The 14,849-nt window shown below is 41.3% G+C and overlaps 1 protein-coding gene across 6 annotated transcripts in view; it reads left to right on the forward strand.

Moving 5' to 3' along the window:
- NAV3 (neuron navigator 3) overlaps positions 1 to 14,849 on the forward strand; it is a 583,663-nt gene that overhangs the window by 328,390 nt on the left and 240,424 nt on the right. For all 6 annotated transcript variants that reach the window (XM_054027082.1, XM_054027035.1, XM_054027044.1 and 3 more), the window contains exons 2-3: positions 3,122 to 3,239; positions 3,912 to 3,964. In XM_054027082.1, coding sequence (XP_053883057.1) covers positions 3,122 to 3,239; positions 3,912 to 3,964 — 171 coding nt within the window. The remainder of the gene's footprint in view (positions 1 to 3,121; positions 3,240 to 3,911; positions 3,965 to 14,849) is intronic.

Genomic DNA, 14,849 nt, shown 5'->3' on the forward strand with positions numbered 1-14,849 from the left:
CTACTTTAGAAATGTTTTAGGGCAGGAGTTCTCAAATTTCTTTGCACCATGATCCCCTTCTGACAACAAAAAATTACTACACAACCCCAGGAGGGGGGACTGAAGCCCCTCCACCCAGGCGCGGGGGCCAAAGCCAAAGCTTCAACACCCAGGGCTTCGGCTTTGGGCCCGGGCTGTGGGGCTCAGGCTTTGGCTTTGGGCCCGGGCGGTGGGGCTCAGACTTCAGTCCTAGGCCCCAGCAAGTCCAATGCCAGCCCTGTGAACCCTATTACAATGGGGTCGCAACCCACTTTGGGGTTCTGACCCGCAGTCTGAGAATTGCTGTTTTAGAGAGATTTAAAACATTTTAATGGGACTGCTTTTCATCTCCCTCCTCTCCTAAGCCAGGTGAATGGGCATCACAACAGTGGATGACATCAGAGTTAACAAATGCAAGGTGTTGTCCAAAGTTGTCTTCTGGGTAAAGAGGGGAAATCTAGCATGGCCACTCTTACAGAAGTCCTGTTTGAGAATGGGAGAAAGCAGGACCCTCTTTCATTTCCAGAATGTAATGCAGAGAAATTATTTTAAGTTCTACAGTAGTCAAGATAACCAGTTATTGACATATCCTCAGGTACTTGAGAATAAAAATATTAGATCAAGCAAGTTATCCTGTAATTTATGACATTCCTTATTACCAAGTGGAGAGGAGCCTTGTGATGAAGTGTTCAGGAACTTACAGAACTTATATGGAACCAAAATTCCCAGGAGCCTTTGAAACTCTCTCTTTCACCCTAAGTGCAATACTTTATGGTAAGGTGCAGTAATTGTGTCATGATGGAGAACAGATGCTGATCTTGTGGTTAAGGTACAGAACTGAGATCCGGCCCCAGATTCTCTTCCTGCATCTGCCACAGATTTCCTGTGTGATGTGAGTAAGTTGTTAACTGCTCTGTGCCTCTGTTTTTAATCTGTAAAATGGGGATACTACTGTTTCCCTAGCTTCCCAGGGTTCTGTGTGGTTAAATAAATGCATGTTTAAAAACTGAGTTGAGATCCTTGGATGGAAGAAGATGTGCAAGTGCAACATATTGTTTTCAATGTTTTCTTCCAATAGTAATATCACTGTTTATGGACATACTGTACTTTAAAAAGTCCTTGTGTATAGTATATAGTGAAGGCTAGAATTACCACAAAGTCTATGATATCGTTTGCCAGCAGAGGATCCTGTGGCAGTAATAAGTGATTACACTTTTCCTTATGCCAGGGGTGGAGAGCTGAGGGGATCAATGCAGTCCATGAAGTAGGCAGTGTTGGCTGAGAAGAGGCTGCTGGGGCACTGATTCAGCACTTCTGCACAGCACTTCCTTTGAGCTTGCAATGGTAGCCACAGCTGCTTCTTCCTGTCAGGAACTCTGTGAGAAAGACTCATCATATTTTCTGAGATGCAGTGGTCCTTGCTGGTACATGGAGGTGTAATTTCCACCTCCTTTCAGCTGGTGAATCTGATCCCTCTCTGTGTATATACTGTACATCAGTTGTCTCCAACCTTTTTATGCACAAGATCACTTTTTGAATTTAAGTGCAACCCAGGATCTACCCCACCCCTTCCCTGAGGTCCCACTCCACTCACTCCATCCCTCCATTGCTTGCTGTCCCCCACCCTCACTCACTATCACTGGGCTGGGGCAGGGGGTTGGAGTGCAGGATGGGGTGTGGGCTCTGGGCTGGGACTGAGTGGTGTGGAGTGTGGGAGGAGGCATGGGGTGCTGGCTCTGGGAGGGGGCTCAGGGCTATGGGTTGGAGTGCAGGAGGAGTGCAGGCTCCTGCTGGGTGGCACTTACCTCGGGTGGCTCCTGGTCGGTGGCACAGAGGGGCTAAGACAGGCTCCCTGCCTGCGTCAGCCCCATGCCGCTCCCGGAAGCGGCCAAGACGCCCCTACGGCCCCTGGGGTTGGGGCATATGGCTGTGTGTGCTGCCCCTCTCTGCAGGCACTGCCCCTGAAGCTCCCATTGGCTGCAGTTCCCCATTCCTGCCTGTTCCTGAGGGGGCGGTGCTTGCAGGCACGAGCAGCATACAGAGACCCCTGCCCCTCTCCGCCCCCAGGGGCCTCAGGCATTCTGGCTGCTTCCAGGAGCGGCACGGGGCCAACGTGGGCAGGGAGCCTGCCTTAGCCCCACTGTGCCATCGGGCTTTTAGCGGCTGGAGATCGCGATCGACTGTCAGAGGCTCCAGGATCGACCAGTCGATCACGATCTACCAGTTGGTGGTCACTGCTGTACATGTAGCTGTGCACTCTGTTTCAGTATCTATCCTCACACTTTCTGTACAACTATACTCACTTCCTTCGCTCTGTTCTAGGATGTCCTAGCATTTTTTAACCTTGTGCTGTCAAATGGTATCTGTTGTTGAATAAGATGGGCTGGTCAAACTCACCCCACCTCTCATTTTCATGAAGAATGGACACAATATACTTCCAGACTGTAAGCTATAATTCCAGTGACATGACTACTGTATATTTGTTGTTCTCACTCTCTTCTGTGCACATTACAGCAGGCTTATCTATAGGCAACAGAGCAAATGAACTGTCGCATAATAGCAGGAAGTTGTGATTATTTGCATAAAATAAAGGAGAAGCATTTTCAAATACAGTATTATGAATGTAAAACCCAGTGAACCAGTACACATACAAATTTCTGTTACCATTTCCTTTAAAATCAGATATTTTAAATTGATTGAAGTGTGTGTGTGTGTGTGTATGTGTGTGTGTGTGTGTGTGTTTGTAAATTTAGAGAGATGGAAGTGGAGGATGGTGTGGTTGTGGTGGAAGTGATTGATCTGTGACAGCAGTTTCCTTGATAGTCATAAGGGGAATTTTTTTTTTCTTGGTCACACTGAGTTTGAACACTCATGAAACAAACTGAATCATTTCAAGTTTAAAATAACAGACAAAATGGCAAGAGGAGGGGAGGACTGTGTTTTTTAAAATAATGTTAAGACAGTTTCCTTTAGTGCTGACTTCTTAAAGTGGAATGTGCTGCAGATCAGTTCTCATATGTAAGCCAACATTTGTTTTAACAATTTTTATTGTCTTCTTTCTCTCTTCCCCTCTCTCCCTCCTTCCTTCTCCTCTGCTCTGCAGATTTACACTGACTGGGCTAACCACTACCTAGCAAAATCTGGCCACAAGCGGCTGATCAAGGATTTGCAACAGGACATTGCAGATGGAGTTCTGCTAGCAGAAATCATCCAGATCATTGGTAAGACCTGTGCTCAGAGAAGCAGCATGAGCTGACTCCTTGCATAGGGTGGAGGGGGGGGGGAAGAGAATATATAACTTAAGTTGGATGTATTTAACAATGAGATTAATCCAAATAATATATCTTGACTCAGTCCATATATCTCTGAAATGTATGTGTTTTTTCCTTGTCTTAATTAATATATATATGTGTGTGTGTATGTGTATGTTTATGTGAGGATGTTTGGAAGTGGCTGTTTAACTATACTTTAAATGGGCCAAACTGTTTCTTACACATTTGAATTGTCAGAAATGAATGCTGCATTAGAGCATATGTCTCCCATGTGTGCATTTTGTTAATTGGCGTGGCTCATACTTTTTGGGATGCCTTGAAACTATATCCTGACCCTGCAAAGACAATTTTGGAAGACTTCATGTCAGCAGTCATTTGGCAGGGGCTGAAGAATTAGCAGCAACCTCCTTCGCACTTCCCTTTTGCATGATTTGTGCATGTGGAAGAAACTGCTGCTAACAAGAGTGTTGTTACTGTAGGGCTGTACTGTACTGGGAAGGGAGCTCTGTGTCAACAAACCCCTGTACACTTTATTGCTTTGCCTTTTCTATTCTTCTTCTGTTGTCCCCCCCCCCCAGTTTATTCTTGTGGGTTTTTTTTCACTTTATTGTTTTTCTTTAGCCAATGAAAAGGTTGAAGATATCAATGGCTGTCCCAGGAGCCAATCTCAAATGGTAAGAATAACATAAATTCTTAGTAAATATTAGAATCTCTTCTCTTTGTTAAGATGCTTTTTAATGATTATTTATTTTGTTTAACTGTGGAATACTCAAACCCATGTTTACTATAAACTACTAATTCTCTTTTAAGCTTCCTGATACCTTGATGCATATGGTTGGGGTTTGTCAATTCACTTTGGTACAAACTAGCTCAGGGTCTTGAGTTAGCTGAGCAACAAAATTTCTTGAGTCCCAGTGAACATAGTGAACTGTTGTAACAAACCTGCTCTTCTCCTGACTATCCAGATAATTTTTTAACTTCAGTTTTAAAGGCAATAAACCCCACAATAAATTTTAAGGGGAGCCTTTGTGTCTGGACAGCTGGTTTTAAATACAGGCCTTGCCAACTTATTTTTGAATATAAATAGCCTTTTGGCTTGTCCACTCTGAAGTCCATTTAAATGCTCTGACTCTAATATTTTCAGAAATAGCACGTTGGGCATATAGCTCTCTGACCTATAACTGGCAGCCAGCTAAAGACAGTTTAATACTCTCAGACAACTAGCCTTAATTGACTATAATTCAGATGGAGGCTTAATTTTTTGTTGTCTTGATTGGTTAGTAAACTGCAGGCTTAATACGAGAACTTCATTAGCAGGTTGTGGAAATGACAGGGACAAAATCTGATTTTCAGTTACATCACCTCTCATCTACGGCAATCATTTGATATCAACACTGCGCTGTCTTTGAACTGCTGCACTAGCCCAATTCCAAGAGTTGTAGCTGCTTATTCACATTCAAATAATGTGTGAATAATTTACCCATATTCACTGCTGGTAATGCTTTGGGAGTGAGAAGATTTGGATGTGTCTTTTGGTGAGGTTGCGTATTAGCAAACTACTGGAACTAGACAAGAAAGTGGAAATTGGAGATTATCAAGAGTGTTTACATTTGGTCACCTTTTTTTAGGCAAGTTTTTTTTCTGTAAACTGGAAAAAGAATAAGGAGAGATTTTTAGGTAAAATGAAACTAAGTAATTACGTGGTTGTTTTTAAAACTTTGAGAGAAACCAAAATCATTAAAATGCACAGTATCATTTAGTGTTATCTCTGCTTTCTAACTTCTTATAACAACACACACACACGCACAAATAGTTATTATTATTCATTGCTTGTATTACTGCAAAAAGTAGAGGTACCAGCTGAGACTGGAGCCCCATTGTGCTAGGCACTATGCACATGAGTAGTAAAAGTCAATCACTATCCTGATGCGCCAAGACACATGTTAAGGGCAGGAGGAAAAACAAAAGTGTGGAGAAGTAAAGACTTGCCTAAGGCCACACAGGGGTTGGGAATTGAACTCCGTGTGTTAGGCCATGCTGCCTCCCTTGTTAGCGTTTTAATAGCATTTTAGATCTGTACATCTTAAAGCAGCGTGCCAGGGTTGGGAGGCATCATTTTCTCCAGTTTTGCAGATGGGAAAATGGAGGTAGTGAGATGTTAAGAGGTTTGCCCAATGGAATATAGTAATTGGAGAGCTGGTAATAGCACCCAAGTCTCCTGAGTACTTGTAGGTTGTACTGTGCCCTAGCTACTGAATCGCGCTGCTTCCTTTTCAATAGCTGTTTGCCATATGCTTGCTTTCCTGGCATCATTTTGCTGTTTCTTTTGCTTCATATGATGATCACTGTTTGTCTTTGCTTTCTCTCCTCCGACACCCCAGCACAATTTGTAACTCTTCCGCCGGGGTAGCTCTCTGCTTTTCTCCTTAATTTGTTTCATATTGCTAGATTCATAGATTTCCAGGCCAGAAGGAACCATTGTGATCATCTAGTCTGAGCTCCTGTGTAACACAGGCCCATAGAACTCCCTCAAAATATGCTAAGATCGCATTCTCTTTCTACCCCATTTTCAATAAAAGTGCCCCAGGAAAAAGTGTTCTTATTGAAAATGTAAAATAAAACAACTTTAATTTTTTAACAATTTTTCCATACAGTAAAAATTAAGTACGTAAATTCTGTGCATGGATCTACTGTGGCTGCTTTGTGCTTCTTTGGCACCACAAAGTAGCTAGAATCCTAGTAGTTCTGGCCCACTTAATGTTGCTCCTGCGTAGAGGGAATCTTTGTGTGTTGTAGTGGCCCATTGTCTCATCCCACTCCTGGTTGAAGTCATAAGGTCATGGGCAGGACATACTTATGCCTCAGGACTTCACAGTGCTGGAAAAGTCCATTGGGGACATTGGCAGCCTTCAGGAATAAAGCTATCTTTGCCCCACCTCTCGCTTATGTGAAGAAAGAGGGCATTTACCTGGGTGTCCTACTGCTGAAAACATAATTTGTCCTGCCATGACTGAAAAACCACAGCAGGCAATGGATGTGGTTTAATTAGGCTGCAACTTCTATTCACATAAAATATCTGGGAATACCTGGCAATAAATTGTAAAGTGCAGGTCATCATCCTTTCCTTAATCATTTGCACATAATCCCCAACCAAGTTCCAGCTATCCCGCTGCTGGGAACCTGACACCCTCTCCTTTTATGAGGTGAAAGGGAGCTGTAAAAGAAAGGGAGCATCAGCTGATGCTCCCCACTATTCCAGACATAGGAACCTCAAACCCTACTTCTTCAGCTCCCTTAACAGAGGCTAGGAAAAGGAGGGGAGTCGGCTCCTTGCTGTATGAGACAGAGGACCCCCAGCTCCCTTACTCAGCTCCCTTAAGGGATACTTTCCTTCAAAACCTTCATCAATCAATTCTATCTGATAACGATATCCCTTCCATAGTGATTGCCCACACTGGACATCCGCCACAAGTTTTACATACTAAGTTGTGACATTATAAGCTTAACCCCACTGCTCCATCCCAACAGGTCCCAGACTCACCATGGGGAAGGCAAAAAACCCCACTCCACCTCGACCAATCTGGAAGTGAGGAAAAAATTTCTTCCCAGCCCCTAAAGAAAAGTGCAACTAGCAAAATTCTTGCAGTGGATCATGAGGAAACCTGTTCCTTTTGCCAAGTTTGTGGGTGGTGTCAGCCCAATTCCAGTTAAAAAGGGGTTCTCCAGGGGTATAAATACCACCCCACCTCTTGTCAGCATGAAGGGCAGCACAGCGACTTTCTCGAGACTTTGCCCCTAACAGCTTCCAGATCTTCCTGTCTGTCCCTGTAAACTTTTCCCCAACCCCGCCATCCCATTGTAGGGGAAATCTCTTAAAGGGGCCATGCCCCTTTTATTCCAGACAGGTGGGCAAAGCCCACTGGATGGAAAGTTGCGGTGAACACATTCTCTCTCTATATATATTCCAGTCATATTACCAGCACTGATTCATAATTAATCAACAACAAACAAAATACCTTCTTAGTGTTCTCTCTGACTCTTGTCTGTTTTGGAGATGATTTTTGGAGATGAGACACCTTAGTTGGCAATTCATCCATAATTCTAGTTCCTAAAAATCTAGTTTTTAATTATTTCCTTGCAGTGATCTACCCAAGTACTTCCTTTTCAATGTCTACAGTTCATGCTCACGTTGGCAATGTGCACATAATAAACTTGTGGCCAGTGGGGCATCCCTAAATCTTTCAATTCTTCTACCTAACAATGGCACTAAATTTTATCAGACTTCGATGGTGCCTTCAAAACAGTCACTAATATCATTGAAGGCTTCTTCTCAAAAGTCCCAGGAACACATTCACATTGAGGGTGAAAAATGTTTATTGCTGAATACACAAAATTTGCTGGGAGAAACAAAGAACACTAATCCAAACCACAAAGCCACTAAAAGCATTCTAGAAAAGCAGGGCCGCCATTCCAGAGTCACATACACAAGGATCACCACAAACTTCAGGGCTCACAGACTCAGTTGTCACATGCTGTCAATTGACAAGTGGGAATTAAACTAGGACATCTTTGTTCAGCCATCTACCAGGGGGTTTTCTCTTGTGTCTAGATTTATTTACCAGATTTAGAACAACAGGAGAGTACCAGAATTTTGCACTTACGAATGCGACCTGCCCTTCTTCTTCCTTGAATAAACAGAATGGTATGCCTAGCCCTGTCCAAAAGAGGGAGTTGTCTTTTCTCAAATTAGGAACATTGGGTTTGGTTTTAGAGAACTGGTGAATCTCTGCTATAGGAGACGTGGTGGCTAGACATTGCAAAGTAATGTTGTATATCTAATCAGGCAGAATTGCTCCACCAAGCCAGTCGATACTTGTTGCCAATTTGGCCAAGAATCTGCACTTAGAATTGCTCTTTAGAAATCAATGTCTTCCCCTGTTCAAGTCTTTAAATCAAGAATGGATGTATTTCTAAATTATATGTTCTAGATCCGACAGAAGCTATGGATTTCATTCGGGAATTACTAAGTGAAATTCTATGGCCAGGAAGTCAGACTAGATGATCATAATGGTCCCTTTTTAACCTAAAAGTCTTTGAATGTATGAAAGGAGAAAGGAAGGGATGGGTGTGTGGAGCTTGGATTGCCTTCATTGTGGTGAATTTAGCAACTAAAACCCAGAGTTGTGTCCAAACCCAGTGATGCCCTCCACTGTGAGAAATAAAAATGATAGAGAGGAAGCTATTTTTTTTCTTTCTGGGGGAGAGGACTTAACAAATATTCTGTATTTTCCTCATAACATTTACAGGCCAAATTCAACCTCCAAATTGTATAGCTTCTGCCCCTGCCCGGTGAAGGAAAACAGAATCTGCACAGAGAGGAATGGATAGCATGACACCCATATCCTATCATCCTGCATACACCTGTGTGAAATGTTGAGAAGCTGGAAACTTCTCTGTGTTTCAACCTTTGGTTTTGAGGAGTCGATACTAAAAATAGTATCCTGGTTTATTTCTAAAAATACGAGGAATTTAGATTAAGGATATCAAAGGTCAAATCTGTAAATATCGCAGTGAAATTGGATATATACATTCTGGATATCATATTGATGTTTACACATCAGAGTATTTCCAAGCCAGTTTTTCCATTAAAGTGTGTTATACTCTGAAATGGTTTATATTCTGAAATCAGATTACAACTGGAAATATATATATTTTTAGAAATACAGGAGTAGGGACTTCCTCCCTAAATACCATTACTACACATTCAGTCTGGGAATTTGAAAGCCAACCTGAGTTCCTTCTTTCTCATGCCGGAGGCCTCCTCTTCAGGCCAATTTCTGACCTCAGTTATACTTGTGCAACCTCCTTGACTTCTAATTCTACCCCCTGTGTTTCTTGAATAACCCCATGCTTTTAGTGATTTGCACAGATGTACACAATTGGCTGTAATTGGAATTTAGTAGAAGTATGCAAGAAATTCTAGAATCCAGCTTTCTCTCTCTCAGCTGTGTTGGCTCTGCAGTGCTAACATGAGTAAAAAAGCAGTAGAAATTTGTTTTAGTCACTGTTGTAAGGAAGTATGATTCTGGGCAGGGCCGGCTCCAGGCACCAGCTTGGCAAGCAGGTGCTTGGGGCGGCCACTTCGGAGAGGGGCAGCAGGTCCAGCTATTTGGCGGCAATTTGGCGGACGGTCCCTCACTCCCGCTCGGAGCGAAGGACCTTCCGCCAAATTGCCGCCGCAAATCACGATCGCGGCTTTTTTTTTTTTTCCAATTGCTTGGGGTGGCAGAAATGCTGGAGCCGGCCTTGATTCTGGGTGCACAAAAGATACAGATGCACTAAGCAAAATGGTGTCTTTTTTATGCAGTGACTTTCAGAAGACCTACACTTGAAGGCCCAAACATTAGCACCAAGTTTATCCCAATTAACAGCAAAGCAGTCTGAAGTTTTATGAGTGCCCATTTTGGAAAGCAAAACAAGGAAATCTATTTTCCTATTAGCAGGGCAAAGACCACTGGCCTAATGGGTCTCTTGTACATTTTTAAAATAACTTTGAAATCTTTACTGTTTGAGATGCATCTAAAGTCACATGAAAAGGGATCACTCACAAGTTCTCTAAGAGAGGCCACAATGTCAGTATTGTTCAAAGACCAGGGCAGTTTCCCCTATCTATCCTGCATGCTTATATGATTTACGTCACTGCAATGTCTGAATATGCACTTTTTTCCATTTCTTAAAAGCCAACATATCTTCTAAATAGTGGCTTCTAGACTATAGCTATAGAACTGGCTAGGAGCATAGAGGAATTCCTGTCCAGAATTGTATGTGCTGAAACCAATATGATTTTGTCTATGGGCGTTGTATCGCTATAAATTAAGAAGGGCATTGCACTTACTAGGGAAAGTAAGAAGGTGTGGAAGCTATATGTGTTGGACTCACTTGGTTGCAGGGTCATGCACAGGAATTTAAATTCCACTGCTTTTGATGGGGGCCACGTTCTGTGCCCTCACCATGGCCCCAGGGCCAGAGTTGCTGTCAGCTCCCACCGCAACTCCAGGGCTGGAAGAGAATGCTTTCCCTGCTGCCAGCCCCTACGGCTGGAGGAACTATTTGCCCCTGTTAATTATTGGGAGGCTTGTCCACCCTTGTGCAGGCGCCTGCTTGGTAGGAAAAGGCTTCTGATCATCTACAGTCAGGATACTGGAAAATTGAGTATCCTCTCTGTACAATGGGGCAGAAATTAAAACAGTTTCATTAGCATCTATGGTATTTTCCTTTACAGGGGAAATCTGTCAGCGATGTATATTGTCATCCAGTTTATTTATTGGAAACATTGGCCAACAAAACTGGGGAATTAGAGGGAATTAGAATTGGGACCTGAAAGATGCCTTTTGTCTCTCTTTCAGCTGAAACTTATATACCTAAATCAGGCTGAATTGCTCCATCAAACCCATCAATGCATTTACCAATTTGGCCAGGAATCTAAACTCAGAATTGCTTGGTAAAAATCACTGTTGTCTTCTTTTAAGGATCAAGTCACCAAGCATATGCTTAGTTGGCTGTAGAAAAATTCAGTTAGTTACATGGTAGTTTGTCCACAAAGAAACAGAACTGATTCCATTAAATACCAATTATATATTTAGAATAATATAATACAGGCTTAGTATAGTAATTCACCAATGCTATTGAAATAAAAGTTCTGCTTAAAGTCCTCTATATGTTCACAATGTGTATGCATGAATATTGTACAAAATATTTTTATTTTAAATTAATGTTTACATTCTGAAGTCAAAGGTCAGGAAATGCCACAATTAAGGGTGTCCAGATAACCTTAACATGTTCCCTTTATGTATATTTGCACTGTGATACAATCTTAAATTACATGGTCATATATTATTTTTCCATATGATCTTTGCCTGATTCAGTGCACAGAACGGGTAGCTTTTCAATATTGGCAAAAGTCTCCATTAATTTGGGTGCCAGTTTGAGACACCTGGGCCTGATTTTTCAGAGTACTTAGCATTTATATAGAATTTCATATGTTGAAAGCACAGCTCTCACTTCAGTTGCAGTTGTGAGTGCTCATCACTTGTGCAAATCTAGACCTAAACTTCTCATGTTGAGCATTCAGAAACTGAGGAACAATTAGAGGCCACCTGTGAAAAGTTTGGGTTAAAGGACTTGACCAGCATCACATGGAGACTCAGAAGCAGAGAGAGAATCAGTTCTCCAGGGCAGTTTTCCTATTTAGAGACCCCCTCATCTAGATCAATTTCTTTGTCAGAATCACTCTCCCATTTTTTTCAGCTCAGTTGTTTTCTTATCAACATCTTTTTCAATCAAAATTGTATATATTCTAGAAATTAAACCTTCTGTTCTGGCTTGCTCCTGAGTCAACTCCTCAAATGTGGTTAAAGGTCTTAAATACTGTATCATAAAGCATATGCACAAGGAAGCAAAATTCAAATTGCATAGGCAATGTTAAGTCTGGCATTTCTTAACTTCTTACTGCTTAACTTAGTAACCTTAGTATTCTCTTAATGTAGTTTTTGTGTGTTTAAAAAAGAAGACATTCCACCATGTGGAACCATATTGGTGCCCACAGGATTCATCAACAAGGTAGGAATCTTTAGAGCCACAGCACACACCTCTAGGACTGGATCTAACAGGGTAACTGGTATTCTCTATGTGGACCAGCCACTAGAAGTGTGTGTGTGTGTGTGGGGGCGGTATGTGTGAAACAGATACGTGCTTGCCAGTGAGTTTCACAGATACATGCTTATAACAGAGAAATGTTAGGAATCAAAATATGGGTTCTCTACTAGATTCTGGGGAGGATCATCTGAACTAGCGGTTATAGACTCTTCTTCCCCTTGACACCAGCAGCAGTCACATTGACAGCACAAGAAGGACTAGCTTCCTGCTCTCAGTTCCAGCATTCTCCAGCTATCAGGAAGAGCCATTGCAGGCTAGAGCATGCTTAGTGCTGACAGATTGTTCAGAGAATTTAGCTGCCAGCCTCTGAAAGGTATCTACTGCACATGTACAAACTGATTTTCAAAGTCCTACAACTGTACCAAATTTTGGTGGCTTTTAATGGGGACAGCAAAAAAACCTCTCTAATCCTAGGTTGATCTCCCTGTTGATCCCAGGTCAATTCCTGTTCCAAAGCATGCTGGCACTAAGAGTCAACAGCTGTAAGAAAGTTTAAACATTAGCAATAACAATGTCTTTTTTCCCAATTCTCATCTAATCTCTGATGTTTTTGCTGAAACTTTCCACACCAAAAAAGAAAAAAGAAAATAAAATTAAAATAAAAAATCAGTCTGAGCCAGGCACCCAAACATGGGAAATTTCAGGCCAAATGGCTAAAGTTTTTCAAAATTATAAGCACCTGACAACAGCATTATAATGGAAAATATTCGGAAACTTGGCTGTAGCTTTTGCTGCCAGCTCCGTCTATAATAATATATATGTATATACAACAGACACAAACATGTAGGCACACACATTTTTTGAGGAAGGAAGTATTGAATTTTAGTTCTCTCCATTTCATTTTTGCCATTTTTAATCATTACTTGTCTGATACGATTATAATCCTGCTTTAGTCCCACTCCCCCCTCCCCCCCCCCCGGAACCCTTTATTCTGCACTGAAGCAAGCAGTCCTCTTTGCAACCATATGAGATCAGAGAACTTTAAAAGAACCACAGGATTTTTGACAATTTCTCTTCACAAAGCGACTCAGAGTTATTCATTCGCACCAAACTGTGAGCTACATATTCCATTGAATTGCTCACATCTGATTGTGTGATGTCATAAAAGAAAAAGCTCAGCAGGAACACATCCTGGGTATCATGTGCTAGAAAACAGTGCACTAATCAGTAAAGAGGAAGCACATGCACTCATTAGCCCTTTAGTTTAGGGTTTTGAGTTGCTTGCCGTTTGAACACATTTAATCCTGAGTATAAGTCAGCAGCTATTTAATGAAAAAATCATGTATCAGTTTCAGTAAAGATAGAGAAAACACTCATCCTATATAGTGTAGTATATTAAAATACACTTAAAGTTGATCATGAACATATAGAAGAACTATGGCAAGTATTTTAGAAAGCACCTGTTGGTTACAGCAGTGAATACATTTCTCCCAATATAGTAGCAGAAGGATTATAGTAAATATGTCTGCTACATAGTGGTATATCTTTATGGTCTTGTATTGCGAAAAAAAAGTAGCATGTTATGAATACTGGGAATGTCTAGAATGCTTAGCATATTTAAAAATAGCAGATAAAAAGCATGATATTTAGGTGAACTACAAAGACACAAGTTCAAGCTTTACAAGAAAACAGAAAATCATTTCAAAACAACTTTTTTTTTACAGTATGTCCTAACTGGCTTGTATTAAATATCAGGTTTCATCAAATGTTTGTGTGATTCTTTTGGACTTGAATGTAAACACTAAGGAACTATATTACAATGTATGACCCCACCGTGGGAAATACAACTAGGTTATACAGTACAAAGTTGTGTTTAAACTGAGTTAATCTGCTAGTGTCACAGACAAGTTATCACAAAGTCTTTTTATTTCAGCAGAGTTCATTAATTCCTCTCCATATAAGGGCTTTTGACCATGTTCATAACAATATAAACTGAATCTTCTTACTTTTTATGTAACTTACCTATAAAAATTTGCTCCGACCTAAAACTTAGTACACAAGATCTCAGTTACAATTGACTAGTACCAATTTTCTTTTAAAATAAACATATACATTATTTGCCAGCTTTCTGGTGTCATAGGAGTTTTTAAAACCATCATGTCATGGTTTGAGGAGGCATGGGCCAGATCCTCAGCTGGTGTTAACCAGCATGGCTCCATTGAAATAAATGGAACTATACTGATTTACCTTACCTGAGGCTCTGACCCAGTGTCTGGATATGTATTAGTTTCACTGTTGTAGTTCAGAGTCAGTCAAAGGTAAGGCTCAAGTTTGGACTTGATCATACCAAGATCTCACATGTTGAAAGCATAAGATTAGATCCCTGCGGTACTCTTGACACTTTGGTCACTTCTGCTGTTCTGGCTTGGTATTTCTCCTCAGGTCCCTAAACTAGCTTTTTGCAGGAGCAATCACCTGGGTTTATATATACAGCATCAGCAAGGGTGTGTGGAAGATGTAGGTGTGTAGGTATACTTAGATTTTACACATGAACCTTGGGCCTCACTTTGGACTTCTAAGTTCTTTGGACCTTCTGTGATAAGCAGTCCTATCCTTACATAGTGTAAATTGGCAAAGCTGAAGATGTGGTCCAAATACTTCACTTTTTAATAATGCTTACTGGATTTTGGGGTGTGAAAATGTTTGGAGAACTATTTCAAACATTTTTACATTCATGCACTTCACATAGATATGCTAACTTTGGCTATGGCTAGAAGTGAAAGTGACAACATACAATATGGTTGCTTGTACATCCAGGTAACTCAAGTGCTTCAGAAGACTATGATAACATTTTTTTGGCTAAGCATCAAGGAGTAATCCTGGCTCTACTGAAGTCAATGCAAA

Source organism: Malaclemys terrapin, chromosome 1 (genome assembly GCF_027887155.1).
Source record: "Malaclemys terrapin pileata isolate rMalTer1 chromosome 1, rMalTer1.hap1, whole genome shotgun sequence".
Taxonomy (NCBI): domain Eukaryota; kingdom Metazoa; phylum Chordata; order Testudines; family Emydidae; genus Malaclemys; species Malaclemys terrapin.